Raw genomic sequence first — 27685 nt, 5'->3', positions numbered from 1 at the left:
TACAATTTGGTAGCTGCATCCTCATGTAAGAAAGTTTCTTCCGCTTATCTTTGCGAGATATCACGGCCCGGATGGAGTCAGCAACAATGAATGTACTATCGTGATACATTTAAATGCGAACAACGGAGTGCGTGGCTTTCAGTATGTGCCGTGCATCCTGGCGGCGGGTGGCGAATGCGCAGTGCGAACGAGTTACGAGAGTTTGTGACCAACCTTGATATGGAAAGACCATCGTATTTCCATAATCCGTAGGGCGCTAAGCACGAAATATAAAATAAAGGAACATAGCTGCGTGCGCCAATTTCACTCATCGCCGCAACAAAGTCAGATAACGGTTTCGTGAGCGGCCGCCGAACGCGGTGGGAAGGCTGGACACAACATATCAACGTTGGACACAAACTCTCGTAACTTGTTCGCACCGCACATATGTGGACCACCGCCAGGATGCGCAGCATGAAAGCCACGCGCTCCATTGTTCGTATTTCAATTTATCACGATAGTACGTGCTCTTGGACCAGTTTTTTTTTATCTCGTGCATGGGAGAGTAAGACTGTGCTTTGTTTAAAGGGGCCAGCAGACAAAATACACGTTCGTTTATTCTAAAAATTTTGTGTTTTATAATGCCCCCAGCACTTGTCCGGAAGCAAACGATGCTTTATTCACTAAGAAATTAATCATTTTAAGTTAAAATTTTGATTCTCCCGCCAAATCGTGTGTTTTCATGACGTCTGCAATGACATCACAAGAGCAGGTCTTCAAGCTGCTGTGGAGCCTTGTTTACCGTTAGTAAACCTAGATGGCGCCACCATACCGTGGCAGGCCGTTTTCTGCCTTTGCTTTGTTTTTGACCGTATTTGTACGTGGCTTGTTTTTGTTCAGGTAGAATATAATTGTTTCGTGAAACATTGTGTTCGCTTGACAAATATGGTCACGCATGGCACCGTCACTTACGCCGATTTGCAAGTCTCACCTGAGACAACCCCACAGCTCCGCAGTGTTGTGCAGCTAAAACAAACATAGTGCACACAGTACCAACAGCACTACGCATCGGTACTTCTATGTTTCTTAACTTCCACTGTTTAGCCAACCATTCTTACTGCTATAAAATGAATGTGCCCTAAATTTAAGCGCAAACAGCTCGTTCGGCAAGCTTATAAGCCCTGCCTAATTTGCGTTTGCTTTTGCCGGCCTCCGCCAATTGCACAGCTGGGCGATTGGCTGATCATAGGATCATAGGTTCTGTTGCGGGAAATGAGCTACAGAATTGCACGGCCATTCCCTTCTTTTCTAATTATATAGTTTATCTGAGTGAAGTGTGAGGCAATCTTTCGAATGAACCAAAGTTGTGTTTTGTCTGCAAGGCCCTTTAAGGTTATGTTGCTTACTTCGGCTTATGACTCTACCGAAGCCTTAGAATTAGAAACTCGCAAATTTGAGCCTCGCAGCGAGACCCGTGGCAGTGCCAATCGCGCTACAGTCGAACCCTGGGACCATGAAATTCCCATGGCAATAAAATATTTTCGGATCCTCAGCAAACATCCATAAAAGCCCATATATCTCATATCTCTCAGCGACTAAATGTCTTTAGACAGTGACTCCACATTAACGAAATTATCTACAAGTCCGGTTGGCATGTTCACTCAGACGGGGGGGGTTAGAGAAAGAGAGACGCACCTGTCCTCGAAGCCTTGGTCCAGATCCGCCTCCTCCCTAACCGGATAGCAGACCGCGTGGCCCCAGCCGCAGGGCAGCGAGATGTCGGTCTGGCAGCCGAACTCCCGGCAGTGGGGCGGCCGGCAGCGCAGGGCGTGGTGGGCGATGCGCACCTTGGTGGGCGTCAGCACCCGGTTCTCCACATACGGGCTGTGCTCAGCCACTGCGCCAGCCGACGAGAAGCGCGAGCAGCGGCTGGAGCACACCGAGTTGGGCAGGCTCTCGTCCGTCTGGCTCGACACCTCCCGCTGGCTGCCGCCGCTGTTGTTGCTCGCCACCACGTTGCTTCTCAGGGGCCGCACCGCGGCCGTAGCCGCTGAGACTTGAGCTTGCGTCACCGACACCGGTGGCACGCGCGACTGTGCGGCTGCAGAGTAGTTCCCATTCGACTTCAGAATGAGCGGCGAGGCTTACCTCTGAGAATAATACCCCTGTGACACATCAAATCTAATGTTATCCAAAGTGGCTGACATCAGCTGTTAATGACATTAGGTTTTGCCGTGCACATCTACACTACAAAACGAATGTCGATTGATTGATTGCAGGGTTTAACGCACTGACGCAATGCCGGCGATAAGGTGCGCCGTAGGGGAGGGCTCCAGATTAATTTTGATCACCTGGGGATCTTTACCGGGCGCCGAAATCTCCTACGCATGGGCGTTTTTGCTTTTCGCCTCCATCAGAAAAGCGGCCGCCGTAGCCGGAAATCGAACCCGCGTCGTCGGACTCAGCAGCGCAGCGCCTTAGCCACTGAGCCACCGCGGCGGGTGCAAAACAAATGTCACTTGGTAATGACAGCAGTAACAGCCAGCAAAGCTAGCTAGCAAGATTTCGGGAGATGCAATCGCTGAAACAAGTTCTTGATAAAACGTGAACAGCGAAACGGGCCGCCTGATGCTGCAGATGCAGCGAGCCAGAGTCCATAAGCAAGCGTAGTGCCCGCAAGCTCCTTGCCTACAAAATGTGGATGGCACCTTCTGTGTAGGAGTCAGTGAGTCTGGGAAGTATGGTTTACAGAACAGCTGCACTGCCGCCGCACGCCGCAGCTTTGTCTTTCGTTCGTGTTTGCTCTCGTGCTCGTTGGGTTCCATTCACGGTTTCATGTTTCTGTCGTTCCAGCAAGCGTGCAGCGAAGCATTTGTGGGTTGCTACGAGCCTTGCAAGCATTTTTTCATGCCCACATCCACAATTCCACGCCGGCTTCTGCCTCGGCCAGAAATCGACACACTCCGCGCGCGGCAGTGGGAGGAACTTGACATGTGCCAATGGGGAGGTGCGCACACCATGGCGGGAGCTTCGAAGCGACCAGGGCGGCCGGCTAGCCTCGCCAGACGATTAAGCTTACCACCACGGCAGACATTTGATGAGCGCTGTCTTAAGTGGCAGTTATGGCATTTTACAGTGCAGTTTTCACCCCCTTTTTTATCAGCTTCTTTCCCACATGAGTAACTTCGCTTGCCCTTCGTGTTGTGTTTCAGCGAGCAGTTAGAAGCAGTAGCTAGAGCTACCAGCGTGTTGCTTTATTTTTTTTAATCAAAGAATTCCATTCTGGCAATCGGTAAGTAGTTTGAGCTACCTGCTTCCCTTCACACCTTCTGCATTGTGCTGGTAATATTTTTACGGTGATGTCAGTGCACCAGCCACGCATGCGCTGCACGTTTCCGCTGGCGAGAACCACTTCATGCGGTTAACCCTTAATTTTAACCGCGAATTTCAATTTAACAAAAGTAAATTACAAATTTTGCCAACTTCGTTACATCGAGGTGTGACTGTATTACTTTGCGAGCTTTACTTTGTATCAACTTCGCAGCTCAGCTCTCACATTACAAGAAGTGGTTCATGGCTAGTCGCCGTGCGCGCCTAATGACCGAATCGTGTCAAACGTGTCCAAAACAACTTGAGGGTTTGCCTTCCCTGTACATTCTTCTCTTCGGCCCTTAGCACCGAGCATGCCCAAGCATGCAAGTGAGGTCCAACTCCTGTTGACGAACTCTGTCAAACAGTGGCACCTTGCTGTTCCAATGCAGTTTAGAAAACCAAGTGAGCACCCCTTTGTTGCCGTCCAGAAAGGCTGCAGCTGTCAACTGCTTTGCTTTGTGCCCGTGCATCATTACAGTGGCCTTGCTTTTCAAAATGTTATACAGCAAGCTGCACCTGGTTCCATACTCGTCAGCGCTATCTTCCCTTCATCCACTCGGGCCACTGACTTGGGCAGTGATGGCTTCCTTATCTTGTACTGATAAGAACTTCCACTTTCGGGCTGGCAGAAGCGTCTCATCAAGTGCAAATGTGCAGATCGCCACACCATTGCCAAGCCCAAGCCAAAGTCGTGCTGCAAGTCACCGCCCTGGCCAAAATTGCGATGCCCCCTGGAGGTGTCGCTGTGAGGCTGCCTAGACGGCCGCCTGCTACTTGGCCTTTTTTGTAAACAAATATGGGGGCAGCCATGCAAGCGTGCTGTGGCAGAAGTTTACGTAATTTGAGTCTGCAAAAAAACTGCATTTTAGAACTTTATGGACACTGTGAGCCTTAATTATAATCAAATTGGTAGACAACATGCCGACCAGACTTGCAATGAATTTCAATAATGCGGGATTGCTGTCTGAAAACATTTTCTTGCTGACAGATATGAAGTACATGGGCTTCTAAGGACGTTTGCCGGAGATCCAAAAATACTTCATTGCCGCAGGAATTTCGTGGTCGTGGGATTTTGCTATTGCGGGGTTCGACTGTTTGCCACGTTTGCACGTTTGTCACACAAGTATCTTGGGTCCTAGGACAGCTAGTTACAATTAAAAAAGAAAGAATGAAGCTCAATATACGAGGCATGCGACCTTGCAAGTAGATTTTTTAAACTCTTTTGTTGCTCCATTGCTGTATTATGGACTCTGAATTTCAATTAGCTGCCAGGCCCCGATAATGGTGTGATTATGAGACCTGTTTGCAACACTGCATTATTTAGTGGTGTATGAATATTCAGAACTTCCGAGTATCAAAGCGAATAACGCAATCAAAGATTCGACTTCGATTCGAACCGCATGTTAAAAAAAATGTCTTGAAAACACACAATCCCCTTAAAAGGCATATGCACACATGGCAGGTACCAGTGAGTCAAGTGTGGGTGTTAAATTGGAATTTCACTGCACGGAATATACGGGCTACCTTCGAAATTTGCAAGCCGAGAAAGACTGCGTCTTAGATCAAACTCACCAGAGAGGTTTTGCTGTGTCGAGAGGTCAGTCTGCTCCTCGCTGCCAACATTCGACATTCCCATCACCGATGACGAAATCTGGTCCAGAGATGTCGAGAAGTCGGCGTCGATTGAGGCGGTGGTGTCGAAGTTCGGAAGCTGTGGCTCCGGTTGGTCTGCCGTCGCCAGCTGGTGCAGTTTTTGGCTTCGCTTGGCTTTCCGCACGGCTTCAGCTTCAGCTGCGGCCTGCTGCATCTTGGCTATGAGGAGAAGCCGAGTCTTCTCTTCCCGTTCCTACAGGGAAAGGAAAAAAGAAGGAAACGAATGATGCTAATGCCGACTTTTGACTTTGGACTGCAGAACTATCTATCCCTTGCAACTGCAAGAAAGGCAAATAAGCAAGTACAGTGGGCTCCTAGCAATATTTTCTGTAGGCGCTTTTTATTTTGCCACCAAGTTACATTATCATCACCCGCTCTTTTCTTATACACCGAATGCAAGCCTATTAAAAAAACACGCAACGAAAAGCGTGCTTTGCATGACACCATGAAAGCAGCTTGCATTGCAGATGGCTCGGCACCCTGCTGCAGAAAGCTTTGCTCCTGCTTTCGTCGGGCACACAGCTGGTTATCTAATAAACTTTGGTGAGGCACACTGTCTAAGCTTTACTGAAGCACATAAAACAAAGTGAGCCCAGCCTGCAATACGGGCTTGAGCGTGGCATGAAGAAGTGCTACCGCGAAACTTGCGTTTCTCTGTAAACCCGTAAACACTATTCGCCCTGAGATCGACATGTAGGTGGCGACAGCGTCGCGCTGCTAGTGTGGATGCTCCGCTGAGCGGCCCGGGAGAATGCACACTGTGGGCGCGCTTCGTGCCTTTTTCTCGCTGTATGTGCGCACGAAAGGTGCAAACAAGAGTGGTACGCTGTAGTTCGGGTCCTCGACGTTCAATGTATAGCATGGAAGCGGCAATAAGTTTTCATTATTAAGCCAAAAAAGCAGTGACCCATCGGGAATCTCAGAACGGCCGCAATAATGACAATGAACTTGTACGCCGTGGCTCGTAGCAAGCTAGATACAGACTATGGCTTTGAGCATTCAATAAAATCATAAAAAGAAACAAATCAGGAAGCCTCAATCTCCGGAACAAGAGCCGTTTCAATCGCTTTCACTGGTAGTACGACGCATTCTAGCACTTGTGGGATGCCCTGAAATGGTAACACCACTTAACTGCCCCGGACTTAACTTACAATATTTTTTGTGTGTTCGAAAGGCAGCATAAAATTACTGAATTTTAACCAGCGCAGAGATAATAATGCAATCATTCTAACAGGTGTTTTGCGCGCAGCTATAGTTAAATGAAATTTAAGAGACTCTGAAGGCAGGTTTGATAAATAACGGTGTCGCATGACTTATTTAAGGCTTTCGTCGCAAGTGGACTTGCGAATTAAATTGCTAATGCACGCAGTACAATCAACATCTCATGTTTAGCGAGACTTGCAAAGTGACAAGCAGGTTTACAGTGTGTAAAACAAGCTTCTCGGACCTCGCAGTGAGCACACATTTTCTGGTGCACTGTTGACTATTTGGGTTCCCTTTAAAATCTAACAGGTGCCTAGAACAGCGAGATGTGTTTGCGTTCTTGCGTAATGTCGCTTGCGAACCATATAAAGATGGCAAATGAAGGTGCCTCGTTGCAAATGTAGTAAAACGTTCCCTTCTTTTTTCTCGTTACGAAATACCGCAATGGTTCCCGGTAACTACTTTGTGTTGTAAAAAGAGCCTCGCTTTTGTCTTGGCATTTAATTCTTGAGGATTGGCTAAAAGAGGCACGGATAAAAGTTTTCTGAGCATTTCATTTATTTTTGGGAGGGCGAGGAAGGGGGGGATCTGCCAGCGTTCCAAGCAAAGCGAGAAGAGAAGCATGTAACGCGAAAAGCCAAACGTTGGTTATCAGCATTACTGGCAATTGAAGGTACGCTAGGCGTTGTGTTCCGTAGCGGTTAAAAAGCAGTACTTCAACAAGCAGACGCCAGTATTTTCAAAACTGATTAACACCCCTTTTGGCCCGAGATTGTCCAGGAATTGTGGCTCGACTTTTTTCAAAATTGTATTGAAAGCGAGCATGGTGGGAAAAATAAAAAAATCCTGCGAGTCACAGCACACACCCTACACACATATGTGGGCAACAACGTGCATTATATATTACGGGTTTTCTTCTCTTTCTTTAAACTTAGGTCCACCTTAAGAGGTTAAGACGTGACCATATTAGGCATTTGGTTATGCTGAGTGAAACACATTTCTGGGCAAGGGGATTAATGCCGGGATTTGAAAATGAAAATGCCACAGGACAGGCGCAAACTCACAACTGCTTAATTTTACCGACAAATCCCTCCGAAATACTCTCGGACATCCACAGTAACGTATTGTAAATAATGCGTAAAATTAGCAACAAGTTATAACAGGGTTCGTACGGGCTTCAAAAGCAAAAATTCAAGGGTTTTCAAGGACCAGAAAATACATTTTCAAGGTCTCCATTATTTATAACTTTTTCGACACAATGCAAAACTTTGTTATTGCCCAATACCTAAGCACATTAGTGCACGATTGACAATCCAGCGCGCGAAAACACGGCACAAAAAAGAACGAGAGTTAGACAGGACAGCGCTGCACTCACAACTGATTTATTTCGAAGAAAACATTGGTCATATATACAGATCAGTCTCCCACGTGGCGGTAACTTATTGCACCCGATAACCACAAACAAAAAAACGCAATCATTAATTGGTTTGCACATGTGTAGTCTTTGGTTTACTTGGTCATGCAAAGGCGTCACTCAGATACGCGTATTCCCGGTCATGCAGCACTATTGAGGGCATACTTATACAACGGTCAGCAGCTCGTCTGATTTGAAAGGCCTCGATAATTTCCCGTGTTGTTTTTATCTTTGTGTCTCGACAACACAGTGGTTTCATTGAAAAGCGGCTCACAATCTTGTTTGCAGCAGTGTTTTGCCAGGTGGCTGTGTGGATTCGTTTTAAATGAACGCTGGTGCTCGGACAACCTGGTGTTCAGACACCTCCCGGTTTGTCCCACATATATATGTCCACACCGAAGTGGTAACATATACACGACACCCATTGCACATTTCACAAATGGGTCTGAATGATTTATCGGGCACACTTTTTTTGTATTCCGGGAAGCTAATCTTCGGTCAACCCTACTGCACAATTTTCCTAATTTATTTGGAGCCGAGAATACCACGTCGACAGCGTATCTTTTTGCCACGTTTTTTAAGTTATGAGAGACCCGGTGCTTATACGGTATCACAACGGGGTATCTTTTTCTTTGCCTTGGTGGCTGGTGGATGAAGTAGGTTTCATTCAAAAGTGCGGCGTGTCAGTCAACAGTTTTATGGAGATCCTAGAATTCTATCTGAAATCAACATTTATTGAGTGGAAAAATGAGTTCTTCGTTCAAAAACGAGGGGTGTGTATTGGCTCAAAGGTGCTCCTATGCTTAGTAATATATTCCTAGGTAGGGTTGATAGAAATATCGAAAGAAACGTGTGCGGCTTGGCAAAGAAAATTTTTCGTTATGTAGATGATTTTCTAATAATCGTTGAAAATAGAGATCTGAATGTAGAGGGCCTTTTAAAAGTGTTCAATGAGTGCGGTCTCGGATTACAGTTCACATTTGAGCTGCCAAAACTGAACAAACTGCAGTTTTTGGATTTAGAATTAACTTTCAATACAGGTCATGTATGCTGGTGTTACCGTCCCAGATCTCAAAAACCAGTGCTAAACTTCAAATCGGGTCATTCGAAGGTAATAAAAAATGGGATCGCATTTTTTTCATTACGCTCAGCCCTTTCAAAGTCATGTGACCATCAGCTGAATGACAGCTTCTCGAACCAGATAAGTAGAATGCAGACGGCTGGCTACCCTGACAATGTTCTCCTCATGGTCGTGCAGAAGTTAGTCAAATGGATAAAAGGAAAAGATACGGCAGCTTCTGTGACGCAGCCACTAAGGCAAAGAAAAAGATACCCCGTTGTGATACCGTATAAGCACCGGCTCTCTCATAACTTAAAAAACGTGGCAAAAAGATACGCTGTCGACGTGGTATTCGCGGCTCCAAATAAATTAGGAAAATTGTGCAGTAGGGTTGACCGAAGATTAGCTTCCCGGAATACAAAAAAAGTGTGCCCGATAAATCATTCAGACCCATTTGTGAAATGTGCAATGGGTGTCGTGTATATGTTACCACTTCGGTGTGGACATATATATGTGGGACAAACCGGGAGGTGTCTGAACACCAGGTTGTCCGAGCACCAGCGTTCATTTAAAACGAATCCACACAGCCACCTGGCAAAACACTGCTGCAAACAAGATTGTGAGCCGCTTTTCAATGAAACCACTGTGTTGTCGAGACACAAAGATAAAAACAACACGGGAAATTATCGAGGCCTTTCAAATCAGACGAGCTGCTGACCGTTGTATAAGTATGCCCTCAATAGTGCTGCATGACCGGGAATACGCGTATCTGAGTGACGCCTTTGCATGACCAAGTAAACCAAAGACTACACATGTGCAAACCAATTAATGATTGCGTTTTTTTGTTTGTGGTTATCGGGTGCAATAAGTTACCGCCACGTGGGAGACTGATCTGTATATATGACCAATGTTTTCTTCGAAATAAATCAGTTGTGAGTGCAGCGCTGTCCTGTCTAACTCTCGTTCTTTTTTGTGCCGTGTTTTCGCGCGCTGGATTGTCAATCATGAACTTTCACCAACTCGCCCAAATCACAGTCCTCTTGAACATTAGTGCACATTTAGATAGGCACTAACAGGTCCGTGAATGCTCCCCCAGTTTTATTTTTTATTTCATAGTTTGTATTTAGAGGTTTTTCTTTTTTCTTGGTGTTTTGCTTAGGCTGTTTGATTTCAAAACTTAGTTAATGTTGCCTGCATCTCCGGCTTTGTCAGCAAGAGTACCAGCTGAAATTAACTCAGCAACTGTTGCTGCAAGGCAGGATGAACTATGTACACGTCCACCATTTGCACGTAAAAGCAAACGCAGATGCAGCGTATGAGGCACAGCAAACATGCAATGAAAGGCCGTCCACAGACTAGATGGAACATGCAAGATAGAGAACAGAAGCCGGCTCTCACGGGATTGTATCGTGACATGGATTCTATTGAGGAGTGCTGCTCCCAATGTTGCCTTGTAATAATGAAAGTCCATGCACCAAACTTGTCATTTTACACAATACACTGAAACTTGATTGTTACAATGTTTCTTTACATTTGTTAGCACCTAAAATCCTCGACAAACACTTTAAGTACTTGTGAAAAGACAGGGCCATTGATTCTCTCCGGAAAAATCAAGGGTTTTCAAGGACCATTTAAAAATTCCAGGACTTTCCAGGCCTTGAAATTGACACTTCTAAATTCAAGGGTTTTCAAGGTTTTCAAGGACCTGTGCGAACCCTGTATAAGCAACGACTGTCCAAAAAGTGATATTTATTTTCGAAAACGTACGGGAAGAATTCGATCACACAAGCGCTTGCGGGTGTAAAGTACGTCCCCGGAACCTATGGGTGATAGCGCATGGGCCGTGTGCAGTGTGAATGATTTTGTTTGTTTCTTCTTTCTATAAGGACACAGCGCAATTTCACAAGGGTGTGGCAAATAAATGCACAGGTATGCACAGGTCCTGTTGCTTCTTACCCGTTTCGTGTATTAAGCTTTTATCCTTTAAATGATCCCCACGCCACCTTCAAAAAGCACCCTTTGACGTTCCCGAAACGGCAGACTATTGCGCTCATCAATAAGAAAATTGCCCGTTTTACACTCAAGCAGTGACCACAGCGAAGATGTTTCGTGGAATCAAACCAGCGCATTAACCAACAACGGCAGCTGATTATTGCGTCTTTAGAGGAAATGCACAAGCAGAGGTAACTATGTCATCGCTTACTGCCAGGCAAGTACACATATTGGTTGTTTTATCGTGTGCAACGAGCCTTGCGCCGCGCACAACGTGAATGAGCAGACGACGTGAGAGCGCCATCCACACTAGGAGCGGTTCGTCCCGCCGCCACCAGGGGACGACTGTGTACGCGCTCGGGGCGAATACAGCAGGAGCCCGGCTATATATCCCCGGGTTTCACAATAACCTGGGTTTCACGACAACCCGAGTTTTCCAATGAACAAGTCGAGTCCCCACGAACTCCCCGTAGAAACAAGGATTAAAAACTTCGGTTATCCGACGTGACTTCATGCCTGACGCGTGTTATTCGACGACTCACGTGAAGCGCGCTACCAATTGGTGGATGAAATGAACGTGCTGCAGGCCTGTTCCGAGAACCTCGAGCCCAACTCAATCACTTCTCTCTGGCATAGCTTTCTTCTCCATCTCATCTGTCATTTCTCTCCGCTCCAGCAACCACCCGCTCCTCTGCACAATCGCTTTCCCCCTCTGCTCGCTGGAGTCTCTTGTCTTGTTGCACAGGTGTTCACTTCTCTCACTCAGCAGTGAATTTCCAATGATGCTACGCTGACAGGCTTAGGCTTCCGCATGTGCCACGACTCCAACTGGCTGGTGGGAGTCACGGCAGTGGACTGCAGTACAGGGTTTCTTTTAATACAGCGCAATTGACACCTGCACTGCCATGTTCTTTTCACATTCACATTTTTTTAGTAGTTTGTGTTTCGGAGCCCTGCAAAATATTCGCTCGTAGTTTACATACTGTGTTGCGCGAAACTGTATTTTAGGTGTATGTAATTGATGTTCTTCGGATTTTACGATGCCCACATTATACAACACTTTTTCACGGTCACGAGGAAGTCGTACATATGGGGTTCTACTGTAGTTTCAATTTACTCACAAAAGACAACCGAGCAGTATGTTCCAGGCAATGTAGCATGAAAAGTGTGTGCGTCATGAAACGGAGCTAACTTTCATTCCCTCGTAAATTTTGAACATTCAGAAATCTGAGATGCTTCAAAAAATAAGTTTACACTGCAAATTGCAAATAGTGTTTTCGATTATTTCCACACATTCAGCTTCTAGAGTAATGACATACCTAGTTGAAGCAGCAGATGCAGTGCACCACATGAGTTCCCTTCACAGCAGCAGCCCCAGACAGACCAGTAGCCTCAAATAGATTTGATTGATTTATTATAAGGTTTAGCGCGCCGACGCAATGCAGGCGATGAGGCGCGCCATAGTGGAGGGCTCCGGATTAATTCTGACCACCTGGGAATCTTTAAAGGGACCCTGCAACACTTGCCATCGACTACTAGTACTGTATTTTGGGATAAAGTCTATTGTCACAGATATCTCCTCCCGCAAGAATTATGAAAATCCGTTCACAATTAACGAAACTACGCGTATGAGAAATCGCGCATAATCGTTCCCTCTCAACTCGAGCGCGGACAAGGCGACGAAAGCTGCGCGCTCTCTCCCGGAGAGGGGGGCGGCTCGCGGCGTTCTCTTCGGCGGCCTTCGATATATCACATGCCGGGTAGTTTTCTCCTTTTCTCCGCAACGCGGAGGGGCCTATTTCCGGTCTGGTGCCACAAAAAATCAGGCATGGGTGCCTGCTCGCAAGTGCGCGCTCGGGCTGGTAGGGCGTTTTTGAAGCAATAAACGTTTGTAGTCGAGTGGTCCCGTTGAAAGGGAAGTATTGAGCTCATCACTCAAACTCCGCGCGCACTCAAAACACAAAATAAACGGCAAAACTGTGCCTACAGGTTCAGGCATAGAAGAGGTTCGTACACAGCGATGACGACGACGGAAATGGGAGAATCTAACCGCGAAGTTGACCAGTGGCAGCCGATCGGGCAGCCATGGCCTATGTGACGTCCCTTAGGCCATGCATAATGAGGACAACTGAAGAGAGAGCGGTTTGTTTTTCCGCGTCTTTCACATCGATTTGCGCGCTCACCGCTTCACGTGCACGTGCAATATTTGGCTCAGGTATTCCTGGCAGTGTAATCTAAACGTCGCACAGGTTTACTTGTACTGCTCAAAGAGTGTTGCAGGGTCCCTTTAATGTGTGCCAAAATCTCGAACACAAAGGTGTTCTTGCTTTTTGCCTCCATTAGAAAAGCGGCCACCACTCAATTAGACCTGAGCCCTAGCACTCGACAGCACTGCACAGGTTCAAACACAAGGGAACGAAAAGAAAAGTGGAAGGGGTCAGCAAGGACTCCACTTGCGCACAACACGCGCCCACAAGACCACTTTCTCGTTGGTAAATAAATTTAAAAAAAACGCACTCATGCACTCCGTACAGATGGTTAAGGGGGGACGTGGCTTTCAAAATCAACTTTTTTATTTCTTTGTGGATTTTGATGAAAATTGGCACAGCAACTGGAAATGCTTCCGTGATAACACCATAAAAATTTCAAGCTAATATTCTGAAAACTTTTTTATGTATTAAATTTTCTTTCTGTTCCGCTTGTACCGAGCTTGAGCGGCTTATAAAACATGATAGAAAATTTGTTCGAAGTGCTTTGCATTCCCAAATGAATGGACGAGGTCGTGACAGTTTTAGAATTTTTTTTTTACAACACAATGTTTTTTAGTTTTCATTTTTTTAGAGGTTAATGTGCAACAGGCATGTCAACTGTGAATGATTATTTGAATAAAAAATCACAAAAAAACAAATCTGGAAAACCAAAAGTGTCACGACCTGAACAGTTCATCAAGGAATGTAATGCAAGAAACGGAATCAAAATAGACCCAGCGGTCATGAAGAAATCCCTGGTACAAGCGACACAGGTGGCAAAAAAAACTGTTTTGAGAAAACGGCTTCCGAAGTTGCAACATGGGTTTCACATATCAGAAGTCGTCACGGTTGTAGCCTTTCATGTCCTTTTGAACATGGGGCTTCTGGAAGGCCTTGCCTTGAAATTGGAGTGCCTTTTACAGCCTTTCTCTTTCCAGAAAATATCATTTTCAGCTCCTCTGTGAAGAGTACATACCCCACTTTGCAGATCAAATGAAGGGGGAGATAGGTTTCAATGGGCTTTCAATGCAAAATAGGTTAGCTGGTTGGCTGTATCGCACTGAACAGCCTCCTTTTGCAGTGTTGTCACCATGGCAACAAGTTAAGCATTTTTTTTACTTAAATTTGAACATTTTTGGCTTTTTTTTATGTTTTATCATCTTGCCTGGCACAGCAACTTAGTACTCATACGTGCAGGTGTTCATTGCCAAAAGTTTGCATACCACAAGGATGAAAATGAGCTACTTTGAAGCTTGGTAGAGTATTCTGCATAACTCCCAACTTCAATGCAAGAGCATATTTTTTTACTACTTTTGACATTCAAGGCATCCAATATTTCTCGCAGCAAAGCCAGTATGCCCTGAGCAATGGAATCAATAATTTCACTAAAAAATCACTGTTAAATGCTGCGACAAACGTACATTTTTAATGCAGAGAACATATTTTTATTCCTATATTACTAACTCAAACCTGTTTGCATGAAAATTACAAGTGCACGGGAAACGTTGCGCAAGAAAGGCGATATGGCTCGCGCGCATCTTAGCGCACGCTTACCGCGACATATCGAACTTTGATTACAGCTGATATGGCTGGTCAGGTCGCTTTTAAGATTAAATCTAACGACGCAGGCATTAATTACAACTACTGGCGTTCAATCGTAACCGGTTGCCCAGTCATGTGCTGCCCCAATGCGCGTCGGCTATGCCGTGCGCGCCGCAGCGTTTGACGCGTCGACCGTTTCTTTCTCAAGGCTAGCGAGCCCACAGTCAAAACACAGCAATAACTAAGCGTGTAAACATCGCAAACCCGACCAAAAGTTCACTTCACGAACCGCTATTGCAAGCGCGCACACCGCGTCACCCTCCGGGGTCTGGCGACGGTAGAGTCACGCGCACCACGAAGCGTTCGATGACCTCCTCCTTTCGAGCCACACAACTTCCCGTAATCTGGCTCGTTATCTCCGGCATTCCCACCGCGATAACGTCCGTGTTGAATGCCATAGATTGAACAGAAACTCGGCCGAGCGAAGCGGCGAAAATGAACTCAACCCGCTCGCTACGCAGCTCAGGCGGCCGCCATCTTGCATTGCGCCCGTGACATCCAATCAGGAGGGTCGGTGTTCCGCGCCCCGACCGAGGACCAATAGCGCTTCAGCATCTATTTCTAGCTTCGTTTGTGCGTCGTTTCTTTTCTGCCGTTTGTGCGTTTGTGAATGAACGAAGATAAAAGAGGCGAGCAGAACCGGAAAGACGATCGCTCGGCCGATCTAACCATATCAAAATGGCCGCGCCCGGTGGCACCGGTGCGGAGATAGAGCGCTCCGAAAATTGCCGTTTTTTCGCCCTTTTGCGCTGATAGTTTGTCACCGTGCCTGACAAAAGTATTTTTTTATGCCACTTTGCGACACTTTTCAGCCTAAAAACTTTGCAGACGCATAGAATAGGAAACATAGAAGCCGAATATGTGGGTTTCAAAAAAACGATGTTTTGGTCATTTTTCCGAAGTTGAAAGCCGCGTCCCCCCTTAACCAGTGAAGCTTAAAGTGCGGCCGGTGTTTAAGTGGTGTGTTAGACCTTAACGGGACACTGAAGTCCCTATAGATTGATAGATTAGCTCACTGAAAAGTCGAATTTCCCACTCTTAGGGGTGCCCTTTTTTCAAAATTAGGTAGAAAATAGTGAAAACATAAATACAGGTGCCACTGCCACTGGCTATACCGTGCAGCTTGCACTGGAAGTGGTTAAACCCTCCGGCGTGCGCAATGTCTTTCGTGCCTGCTACTGGCTGGCGCTACTCATCCATACTTGGGGCAGTGGTACGGCTTTTCGAGGAAGTGCGCGAGCTACACAGAGCGGTTGGTTCGACGCCAACATTCACGGGGCCTCAGAAGGACAGTACGTTTTTTTTTCAGCAAAGCATAAACACTCACCACGGGTCCCATGATGGAACATTGTGCTTAGTGGTCTGGAGCTGCAAAGGATGTGGGAGTTTGGGAAAGCACGACTGATTCGACCAAAACTGGCACAACCATTTGGTATGTGGTAGTGTTGTACTCGGTTGCTTCTATACTGCCATACATCACTGCTGCATCCCTTGCTTCCAGTTTATCGTGACGGAAACAGCGGCTGCAGTGTCGCTGTTTGCGTACCGTCTGATCAGCGTTTGGTTAGCAATTTCTCAGCAATTAAGGCATCTTTCGGCACCGAATCAACGCTACGATGGCTATGGCAAGGTCAGACTTTTGTTTGAAACCAACTTGCCGGTTCCCTTCAGGGTCCCTTGAAATGGTTCACTGAAGGATTTTTATTATATGTCACGCAGTTGTGGAATTTCGTTTCCTTGCCGTTCATACTCGCAGTGCTGCTGATCGTAAGCTGCCTCCTCCTAGGGAGTACATACGATGCACGGCCCACCCAAGTCAAAGTAGCATGAAGCCGATGCTTGCTACTGCCACGCTGACACTGCCCCGCTCATTCCGCCTCCCCAGCTGTCATCACTTCATACAGTAGCTTGCTGCGCATGGGAATGCTCCGTAGGCACATGGGAATGCTCAGTAGTCTCAAATTCACTCTCAAGGCCCTCAACGCCGTCGTCTTCTGGGTCTGAACACCTCTTTCGTGGAACCCAGCAGCAGGAACATGCACACGACACGCTCCAGAACGGCCGGGCTGCGCTGCCTTCACCTTACGTCAGCTTGCTGCACACTGTCGTGCTCAAACGTGCTGCGAGGAATTTCGAATTTCAAATGCCTCTGCAACCGACGACTACTTTTCACTGGTCTCCACCTGTCTAATGATGTCTGCCCTGGTCACCAAATCCGAATTCTTCCGCTCTTTTTGTGACCAAGGCTCCGAAGACATGCCGCCGCAAACAAAACGAACACACACCAGTTGCAACCGGTCTCCATGCCAGCAGAGCCGCTGCTGGGTCACAATGCTTTCCGTTGGTTTCCCCTTCCCCTTCCGCATCCAATCACGCCCTGCGTTCTCATTGTCATGGGGCTATCCGCATGCCCGCGCATCGAGCAGGTGATGAAGGCACTGAGTTTTTTGGCAAGTATTGAAAGCCACCCAAGCAAAGCGGGAGAAGTCATCATCATCGTCCACAACTCAATCAGGAGAAGCACACTTGCAGAGGCACTTGCAGCGTGGCGTTCAATATATCGAACGTGACGATGAACAAGAGTTGGATGTACGTGTACTAAAGTGTTATACTTATGCTTAGGATTTCCAAAAGGGTGTTTGGACTGTTCGATGTATGCAATAATTTGATATATCCAGTGATCAACTGTAGTACAAGTTGGCTGCACCAAAGCCCCACGGTCCGTTGGAGCCTCAAAAGTGCGAGCAACTGCAGAGACAAGACCAACAAGACAAGACAGTCGAACGAACAAGCGACCTGCTTCTCCCGCTGCCTGCGCTCCTCCTCCTGGAACTGGAGCTCCATCCTCCTCCGGTCCTCCTCCAGGCGCCGCTCCTGCTCCCGCTCCTCCCGGATGCGGGCCTCCCGCTCCGCACGCTCCCGCTGCTGCTTCTCATGCATCTGGGCCTAGGACAGGGGAAAGAGCGAGGGAGAGGAGTTCACCGACCACTTTCATGACACACCCCAGCGGTACAGAACGAGCTGTGACACACCCCAGCGGTACAGAATGAGCTGGCAATGACGATGATTTCACGAGTGGCTACGAGTGAATGAGCAGCTATGATGATTGCTTATACCGGTTTGCAAGCAGTGACATTCAGTTTCGAAGCTAATAATCATCTCGTTCAAACAGGTGCAGATCAAGCCACACACTTAACAGTTTCCAAAAAAAAAAAAAAAAGAAGGCTGAAAGAACTGTGTCTAGAGTGTTAACCAGAGAGTTAGCCGGGGCAGCTTGAGCACCTAGGAGAGAGAGGTATGTGTTTGGGGCCAATTGGGGGGGGGGGTCTGTTTTGCGATGAAAATTTTTGCTGAAGAACTCCTGCTGTAAGCAGCGCCCCTGGCAGCCTCTGCTTACCAGTTGGCTTCAGAAATTTTGCTTATTAAATTAATACTTAATTATTTCTATAAATAGTCTTATTTCTTTATCTCATGATACAAAGTTTTATAATACCCATCAAATAACTGTTTAGTTTGATTTAAAAACTTTTCGGTGGCGTTGGGTGCAACAGGAGTTCTCTGGGGAATGCCTGCGCTCCATACAATTTTTTCATCGCAAAAGGGACCCTCGCTCTCCATTGGTTTTTCGCCGAACAACACACCTCTACCTTCTCGTACACTGTAGCTTGAGCAAAACCACGCTATCAGGGTGTCAAAAATAGATTGATTTGATTTGATAGCACGGTTTTACACGCTCAAGCTATGCCTGGGATATGAAGTGCGCCATAGTGGAGGGCTCCGGATTAAATTGTGATCCTCGGGGGATCTTTAAAGAGCACCAAAATCCTGCAACAGGGGTTCTTGTTTCCATCTGAAAAACAGCAGCCACAGCTACCAGGATTGAAGCCGCGTCTTTGGCACCATGCCAAGGAGATAAGCACCTTCGTCTTGCCGTTTGATCACACGTCACCGGAGCAGTGTGGGAAAGTGCATTGCCTCTAGCGGAAAATGCCAGTGCATGCTTTCAAAGATCGAAATACGTACTTGAAATTTTCGAGTAGAGCTATTTCATTTGAAGCCGAATAAAATACTGACACCAACGAGACGGTGGATCTTTAAGGTTAAAGGTTGGAAGTATTGACTTTAATGCCACGAACGGTAATGTCACAAGCATTATTATTCATTGTGGCAACATTGCGTTCTTTGCTTTGGTGCTAAAAAGTTTCGAACGTTCGCAAGCCCTTAATTGTTGAATGCGGTGATACTCAAGGCTAGTGTCACACTTCAACAATCTGCAAGAATTTCAGCCGCCAGACATAAAGCAAAGGTAAAAGGCATTACTCACACTATAAATTTGTGTCATAATTTTAAGGTAAACCACAGAAATTTCCGTTTCTGACAAATGCTTCTGACGAGATTCAGAAACCAGGGGGTGGCAGTTTCGTATACAAGAAGACCAGAACAAGACGGTGTCAAGAAATCTGCTGTCCAAAAATTTGCTTGTGTTATCGCGCAGAAACCATGTTTTGGGAATTTCTCAATGCCGCACATTTGAAACAAGAGCACCACCTTTCGAGAACGTAGAGACCTCTATGACGGTAAATATTCAAGGGTTTTGCATGTTTACGCGAGGCATGCAGTTTACATTGCTCGCATTTTTCTTACTACGCTAGGCAAGGGGCACTCTTATTTTTCCCACAAAACTGTTCTAGCATTTTTCGTTAACATTTTAAATGCTTTTTATTAAGCAGACAAGGTCAACAGCTGCAATTTCTTTTGATAAAGTGCACAAGTAACATGAACTGAGTTTGAGTACAAATGGGCCATATTAATGCATGCAGGATGTCTTTTTCGCGTGTTGTTTTTGGTACATTTCTATTTCCTACTAACTATGAAAATGTTTTAAAGGGACACTGAAGTGATATGTAAACATTGCGGGATTACTAGCGCAAATTGTAGTCCGGAGTCCCCAGGCCATGTTTCGACCACTCTAGGCGCGTTTACGCGATTTTCTTTAGTAGAAAAACTAATTCGAAAATGCTGTCCTCCTCTCTTTACGCTCGCCCATTTTCTGTGGCGTTTTCGTGTGACGTCAAGAGGGGATGAGCTGGCAATTGGCTGCGCCACGGCTGCGCTACTGCACGGCTCCCCGGCCGACAGAGTCAATCGGCCCAGCGTTTCGTCCGCCGGCCGCCGGCGGGTCATCGCAATCAAGGAGGTTAAAAAAAGTTGCTTGGTCGCAATTCGTTCGCTTAGTTGAAACGAAGCCAGGACACGTTTGTGAATGGAAGAATGTGCCTTTCTTTACTTGGTTTGTTTGTACACTGTATCTAGCTCCAAGTCAAGGTCGCTTCACACAAGCGCTGCACATGCGACGCTTCGCTGACTGGTACGCCAGTAGGAAAATATAAGGCCTCTTGAAGGCGGGAGAAGAGTCAGCGAAGTCAATATAGGTACTAAGCAAATAAAATCAACTGATATTTTTACCGTACAGCGTAAAACTAGGGCGCGGGAAGCACTTTTTTGCGCTGGGTGAACAAGCGCAGCGGTCAACAGCACGACTACGCATCTGCGAACGCTTTTCCGTCTACGAAATGCAATTGCTAGACGTGAGCTACTGTGGAAACTCGGGCGACGCTTACTGCACGATCGCAGTACAACAAATAGTCACCTAAGCTGCTTGAAATGCCAAAACTAAATAAAAGTGTAAACTGGTTATACAATATATACCCTATATTAGCAAGGCCTTCGCGTCCCGCTAGTGGTCTGGGGCGTTAGGTATGTCACTGCAAATGTTTTGCAAGTCACGAGTTCGAATCCCCGTGGGTACGTGCTTTTTTTTTTGTAAGTTAACTTTTTTGTTTTCCGCCGATGCTTTCTATATTGAGTTCACCTTTTTTTGGGCCGCAACGTTCATGGCTACACGAACTAGTTCACAAAACGCACGCAGGCTGGCACTGGCGCGCTAGCGAGTTCTCGTTGGCGTGCTGTTGCCATAAGCACCGACTGCTTGCAGGCAGTGGGCACAGGCCAGAATGAACAGACCCTTGGCCTGGTGCGAACACGCTTTTTACGATACAGGCATGAGGGAGGCAAGCTCCAAATATGGGGGAAAAGCGCATGACATTTGGGCGTCTGCGGGTACGCGGAGGGCGTTCATGCACTGCGTAGGTCTCGGCTAGTGAATGCTACGACTACAAGCCGTCCTGGGAGGCTTATCTTGTGCATTTTACAGCCGACAAAATGGCAGAAGCGCGGTACGATTATTACTGAGATATTGAGAATGCCCATCCAACAACGCCATTGGTTATGTTTTACAGAACCAAAACCGAAACCGAAACTTGTGTGATTGCTAATCTTGGGCATCGTCCAATCACGGCGCCCCTCCTCCCAACGTCACAGCCTTAGTTGGTGCGGCCGCCGCAAACCGCGCATGGTAGTTTTTCTTCTTTCGCGCTTTGTAAAATAATTACCGATTTGTCAACCGGATAAACGATGAAAAGTGTGCTAATTTGAGCCAGTCTACGCAGTGCAAGCCAAAACGGGAGCTTGACAAATTCACTTCAGTGTCCCTTTAATGCTGTGCACATTTAAATTGTTGGTGTACTGCAAAATGTGTCATTACTTTTTAATCTCACAGCTCTGACTCGAGAAATACAGTAGAAATTTGACACCCCAATCAGATATCTTCATTTTGTGCAACAGAGTTGGTTAACCAGCGAACTCACGCCCTTGTGATTTTTGAAATGATAGTGTGACCACATGGTTTTGGGAACAGTCTGACGCCACTGTACTGTGGCAGAATGCAGCAATGGTCATTGGCCTATTTGCAGCTATTCAGCCATATGGCAGTTGGTGCTTTGTTTGAGCCAATTCGCCTCAACTGGTTGCTTCTGAATCACACACAGCTTGGTAAAAAAAAAAAAAAAACGTGAATTGTTTCCACGCAGGAAATTTCCCACTGGACCCTACTGCTTTGCTTTTCTATTTGTCTGACTGGCCCCCCCCCCCCCCTCCCCCATTTCTTCCAGCATACCGTATTTTCGCCTGCATAACCCGCCCCTGCATATAATCTGCACCCCCACTTTCAGCTCGCCGGAAAAAAAAATATATATATCCTCGCGTACTGCCTGCACATTTTATACAAGGAAAGGCTGCACTAAAGCTACTGCTCAAGCAACACATCACATACTATGTAGACAGAAAAAGCAAGTAGAGTACACTGACTGCAAGGCGAGAGTCCCAATTCACTAATAAAATTCAGCTGCTAGAGTGAGCTCGTCCCTGTTTTTCCTTCCTTGTCCTTGTATGTTTTGCGCAATCGCTGCCATGGAAGGCTTAGTCAGTGTTACTGCATAGGAGCTCCACGGCACAACGCGCATTGCCGTGAAGCTGCACTAAAGGAAAACCCCGCGTACAGTATTATCCGTGCCCCTACTTTGCCACTGAAATTTTCGCATTTCTGGTGTGGGTTATACGCACAAAAATACAGTATTCACTGTATTTCACAGTATTCACTGTACAAGCGATTCACTGCTACTCGTGCATGCCTAATAAAAACCAAATCCAGCCTAAATTGCATCCAAAACATCCCGCGAGCTTGTCTTCTCTGCACGTTTTTATCCTTGACCCTTGGCACCGAGCATGCCCCATCACGCAAGCAAAGTGCCGCTTCTTCTGTTGACAAACTTTGCCAAGCAGCGGCCCCTCGTTGTACCAATGCTGTTCCCAAAACCAGCTGAGCACCACTTTGTCAACATCCAGAAAGGCTGCAGCTGAAAATTTTTCATATTAGGAAGCCTACATGTGGTGCACTTTTGACGAAGGTGCGGCCCATGTAGGCGTTCATGCTTTTTATTAAGTGCAGAGCACTTTAGGGGCTCGCCTTGTCATCGTAGCTCGCTCACTGGACCCAAGTAGAGCCCCACGGCGTCCCGTCGTAGCGGCTGTCGTCGCAGCGTAAACCAGAGGCTTCGAAAGCCAAGCGGTTTGTACAGTTACAAGCGTTCGAAACTCGTGAACCGCTGGCGCTTGTCCCCTTTGTTTAGTGCAAAGAAAACTGCAGGTACACTTGAGGCAAAATATACGTAATTAACCGGCAGTGCCCGCGTTCATTCAGTAAGGAACGCTCGTTGGGTTGTGGTTTTTACGATAGTAAGCGAAAAAACATGGCAGTGCGATGCCGGCACGTGCGGGAGGAAAAACAAGCACAAGGAGAACAGAACTCCCGCTCTCGCAGTTTCAGGCAGGGGGCGCGCGAGCACTGAGAAGGCGGGAAATTGGAATTGCATTGGGTGGTAACAGTGAGCAGATAATGGCGCTACAGCCCATTATGGCGAATCACTGCTCTCCAATTTGGGCAGCTTTCACATTGAGTGGAACGGCTTTAATTCCACCTCTTTCCACCTCTACCAGCCAATGAGTCCTTTGTGGCGGGCGGGACAAAAAACTCCGAATGCGGATGGGCAAGGGGAAGGCGGTTTTCACTCCCAGAGCACACTGTAGATGGCACGGCGTTAGTGCACTACAGTAAAATCTTGGTGATACGAATCTCGCGGGACCGTGAAAAATATTTGTATTACCCGAAATTCGTATGAACCAACACAGACCGAAAAAGTGAGCACTAAAAGAAAGTTTTCATTTACTTCTTTTCTTACTTTCGTGTGAAGAACTTTCTGCTTTTTTTTTTTTTAACCTCCACTTCTCCGAGAAGTCCTTTCTGGAACGTGCAAAACTTCACACTCGTCCCCTCACTCGCGGTGCCCAAGCTCACTGCATGCCGCAACAGTCAAGGCGTGAACCGTATGGCACGTTTTCTCGCGCGATTCGTGCGCGTAGGTGTTGCGAGTGTGATTTTTTCACGCCCACGTCAACGATTCTGTGCCCGTGGCAGCTTCTGCCTCAATCATAAAATGATGCGCTACGCAGGCGTCAGGCCATTTTAAACAGCAGTTAGAAGCGGTCGCTCGAGCGCTCTGATCACTTCGCGGCTGATGCCGCCGCCATGTTGCCACCGCCGGCCACGCCGCGCACAGCGTGCGGGTAGTTCCACGGCGGCATCAGCGCTCCTCATGGCCATTCCTCTAGAAAGAGTGACAAAGAGGGGAGTGACCCGTACGTCGCCGTCGCTTGCTCGCTCGGCAGTCGGGCGCCTCACCAGCTTGTTCATATAATCCGCCGGGCCGCGCAGGTCCGTTTGTAACAACCGAAATTTTGCTCATTGCAAACAATGCAATTCCCCCGCGACTTCCCAGAAATTCGTATCATCCCGAAATTCGCATCACCCAGAATCATATCCCCAATATTTCACTGTATTACCAGCGTCCTCCGTGCGCAGCTGCCTGCTCGCACCGGCCAGTGCGTTGGAGGGACGGCTTTGTCGTCTGCTTTAGCGATGGTTGTTTTTGGCCTGTTCTGGCATGATTCGCATCCATTGTGCGTTTCCTTCAGACGGCTTATGCAATTCGAGTCAGCAAAAAAATTGCATTTGAGCACTTTTTGGACACTGCTAGCCTCAAATGGGTAGATACAATTTCGAACGGACTTGCAGCAAATTTTATTAACACTGTTCAAAAACATTTTGTTGCCGGGAGATATGAAACACAAAGGCTCCTATGGACGTTCGCCGGGGATCCGAAAATAATTTGTTGAGGCGGGAATTTCGTACTTGTGGGACTTTGCTATCACAGCTTGCTTATCTACCCTTGCTTATACAAAATGCCGTCACAATATCCACAGAGCAAGGAGGTGAAGAAGCGCACCTGGATTGCCCGCTGATACGCCAGCGCCCTCTGGCGCCGCTCTTCGCTGTCGGCCGCCTTGACATCCGTGCCAGGCCGCCCTCCCTGGCCTCGAGAAAGGGACCACACACTGCAGGGGAAACAGGAAGAGGTAGTGAGCGAAGAGTTGAGTTTTGGGGCTCCAACTTGCCCGAAAGGTACCACAATTTTGCGCGTATAACCCGCCCCTGCATATAATCCGCACCCACTTTCAGCTCACCAGAAAAGAAAAAAAAATCCTCGCCTACTGCCCACACATTTGATACAGGAAAGGCTGCACCAAAGCTACTGCTCAAGCAACACATCACATACAGTGGAATCTCGGTCATACGAATCTCAAGGGTCGGCAAAAATATTCGTATCACCCGAAAATTCGTATCATCAGAAAACGAGAAAAAATGAAAATGTGCCGCGAACGCGGCAGGCAGCGGCAACATGGCGTCGGCTCTTGCCGTGAAGAGGTGCAGGTAGCTTCAGCGACCGCTTCGAACCTTTTGTTAAAAAGCAGCTCAAGATGTAAACTAAATTGTTCATGCGGTAAAAATGAGCTGACAGTGTTGGAGAAAAGTGCACTATAAAATATCATCCGCGCCAAATATCCGCCGCAGAGGTGGCCCAGCCAGCTGCTGCGCGCGCTTTCAAACTGCCGCCGTGAAGAGGGCGCCTCCCCATTGGCGCAAGTCGGCAGGCTCCTCCCACTGCCGCGCATCATTTTCCGAGCGAGGTAGAATTGATAGAATCAGGTAGAATCTGACACAGGGGCGAAATCGTCAGCACGGGCGTCAAAAGAATGCGCGCTCATCGCCGACGCGACGCACGCACACGAACGCAAGCGTGAACCGCATGCAATTCGTGCGCGTCGGCGTTGCACGTGCGTTTTTCACGCCTGCGTCGACGATTTCGCCCCCGCGTCAGATTCTACCTCGCTCGGAAAATGATGCGCGACGCGCGCGGCAGTGTTTTCACGGCGGCAGTGTGAAAGCGCTCCGGACAGCCCGCTGGCCACCCGGAGATGTTTAGGCTTACCACGGTGGCGGATATTTGATTGGCGCTTTTCCCTAACCGCGCGGACGATGCTTTGTAGTGTCGTTTTCGCCCACATTATCAGCTCCTTTACTGTACAAGCGACTTCATTTGTTTCTTAAGTGGCGTCTTAAAGAGCGATCAGAAGCGGTCGGTCGAGCTACCCGCACCACTTCGCGGCCGGTGACGCCGCCATGTTGCCGCCGCGCGCAGCATGCGGGTGGTATTCGCGGCGGCGTGTTTTCGTGAGCAGAAAACGCTCCATACGGTTCACGCTTCAACATAATCGACGCGCAAGTGGCGCAGGCAACACGGCAATGCGACAACAGGATAGGTAGAGCGCGGGGCATAGACGGAAGCGAGGAATGCGGAGAAGGCAAAATGGCGAGGGTATTCGCCGTCAGAAATGTGGGAACGCTTGATTGCCGCGGTTTATTCAAAAAGTATAATACAAAAAAAAAAAAGGAAGCTAGAGGCACCCCGAGCTGCAGCCAGCGGAAACGAAAGGTACAGAGAGAAGAGATTGCAGCGAGAGATAAAAGAAGGGAGGGAGGGAGGGAGGAAGAACAGGCGTCGAGAGGGCGAAACCTTTCGGCCGCACCAACACTCCCGCCTCCCGTCCACGCCGCAGTCGTCTGCTCGCGCATTCGTATCACCCGCACCGGAGTGATAAACACGTACGGATCATCCGAATTTTTTTACATTGCGCACAATGCATTTTGGCCGGGGAATTTCGAAAATTCGTATCACAACGAAATTCGTATCAACCGAATTCGTATCACCGAGATTCCACTGTACTATGTACACAGAAAAAGCGTATATTTAGCAAGGCAAAAGCTACAATTCACTCAGTGTCACTGCTCTTGCTAGAGCTATCACCTGAGCCGCAGTCGTCACTTTTGTACACAAGGTCTTTCTTGTCCTTGTATGCTTTGCGCAATGCTCCCATGGAAGGCTTAGTCAAAGTTACTGAGAGGAGCTTTACGACACAATGCGCATTGCCGTGAAGCTGCACTAAAGAAAACCTCGCGTATTATCCGCGCCCCTACTTTGCCAGTGAAATTTTCGCCTTTTTGGTGCGGGTTATACGCGCGAAAATACGGCACACCTTGGCTACGAGGCACACTGACGTGGAGCGTTGCGGATTAATTGCAACCACCTCGGGATCCTTAACGTGTGCCCACATGTTAACACAGGGGCATTTTTACGAGGCAATTCGATGGGAGTTTGACCAAACTACGTTTTCAGGGAGTTCCAAAAGCAGTGTGTGAATTGACAATGGCTCACCCACAATGACCTCACTTATGGAAAATCCATGCCTAACACAAACACAGGTTCATGGCCTGTGTTATTACATTTTGGTGCGCCAGAAGTACACTAATTGCACAATCTCGTTTTTAAACAAAGATAACCGACAGGTTTACTGTAAGTCATTTAAACTCTTACATCTTTTTAAAAACCCCATAAAGCTGACCCCCTCCAAGCAGCATTGCTATGCCCCACCCAGGTTCCCTGTTTCTGGATGTCGCCCATTTGGCTATCGCCTTGTTTCCTGGACAGTTCTAAATTTACTCCACTGTTGCAAAACACCGTTCAGGCTAACTGTCGTATAGTCCGATTCTCCCAATTATTATCCCCCCCTTTTTTTTTACTCTTCACAGGAGAACCTGGCATTGCATTCGTCCAATCAGCGTGGGGACGACGGTAAATGTGCAGTCAGACCGTTTCGTTCCTAGGGTGACCCAAAGGGTTCGCGCCACTTTTAAAGATTTGTGCCTGCGCCTCCGGCACTGTTGCATATTGCGAGCGTCAAACGAAGACGTGAAACGAGTCTACGCGAACCTAGCAGCCCTGACACTCGGCAGGAGCGGTGATGAGCTTGCCTCTCTGTGCCGTCGTCTCCCGGCCTGGTGACCTTGTCGGAGCCCAGGGATTCGCTGTCGGCCCAGCAGGAGCCGTTGCTCAGGTACATGCGGTGGTTGTCCACCTGGCGGCGCCGTTGGTTCTCGTCCCTCTGGCACTCTGGCACAAAGATTGCGAGGAAACTCGAGAAAAGACTTTCTGAACCATGGAAACACAACAATGGACCAACCTCTGCATTCGACCAACAGATACATTAACGGGGGACATGGCAAGTAAAACGACTTTTTTATTTATGGAGCAAATTGAATCAATCAAATTAGGAGTATTTATGTAACTAACCATTCTAACAAAAAAACTGAAGTCGGTTTAAGGGTATCTCTTATACTTCTTAATTTAAGTTAGAAGAGTAAGTACCTGAAAGTTGCTTTCAGCAATTAGGCAAGAACTCAGCAAGATTTTTACACCAGGGTGATCAGGAATGTGTATTCTGTGCACGGGAGCTATCAGGCACTACATC

At 47.5% G+C, this 27685-nt stretch overlaps 1 protein-coding gene across 1 annotated transcript in view; it reads right to left on the bottom strand.

The window, feature by feature from the left end:
• LOC144153573 (uncharacterized) overlaps nt 1-27685 on the bottom strand; it is an 83799-nt gene that overhangs the window by 20996 nt on the left and 35118 nt on the right. The window contains exons 8-12 of the mRNA XM_077685193.1: nt 27189-27327; nt 24265-24373; nt 17321-17470; nt 4924-5197; nt 1675-2080 (exon numbers count right to left, since the gene is read on the bottom strand). Of these exons, the coding sequence (XP_077541319.1) occupies nt 1675-2080; nt 4924-5197; nt 17321-17470; nt 24265-24373; nt 27189-27327 (1078 nt within the window). The remainder of the gene's footprint in view (nt 1-1674; nt 2081-4923; nt 5198-17320; nt 17471-24264; nt 24374-27188; nt 27328-27685) is intronic.

Source organism: Haemaphysalis longicornis, unplaced genomic scaffold (assembly GCF_048455015.1).
Source record: "Haemaphysalis longicornis isolate Haplotype H1 unplaced genomic scaffold, Haemaphysalis longicornis Haplotype H1 scaffold_9, whole genome shotgun sequence".
Taxonomy (NCBI): Eukaryota; Metazoa; Arthropoda; class Arachnida; order Ixodida; family Ixodidae; genus Haemaphysalis; species Haemaphysalis longicornis.
This window is presented reverse-complemented; position numbering and strand designations above follow the sequence as displayed.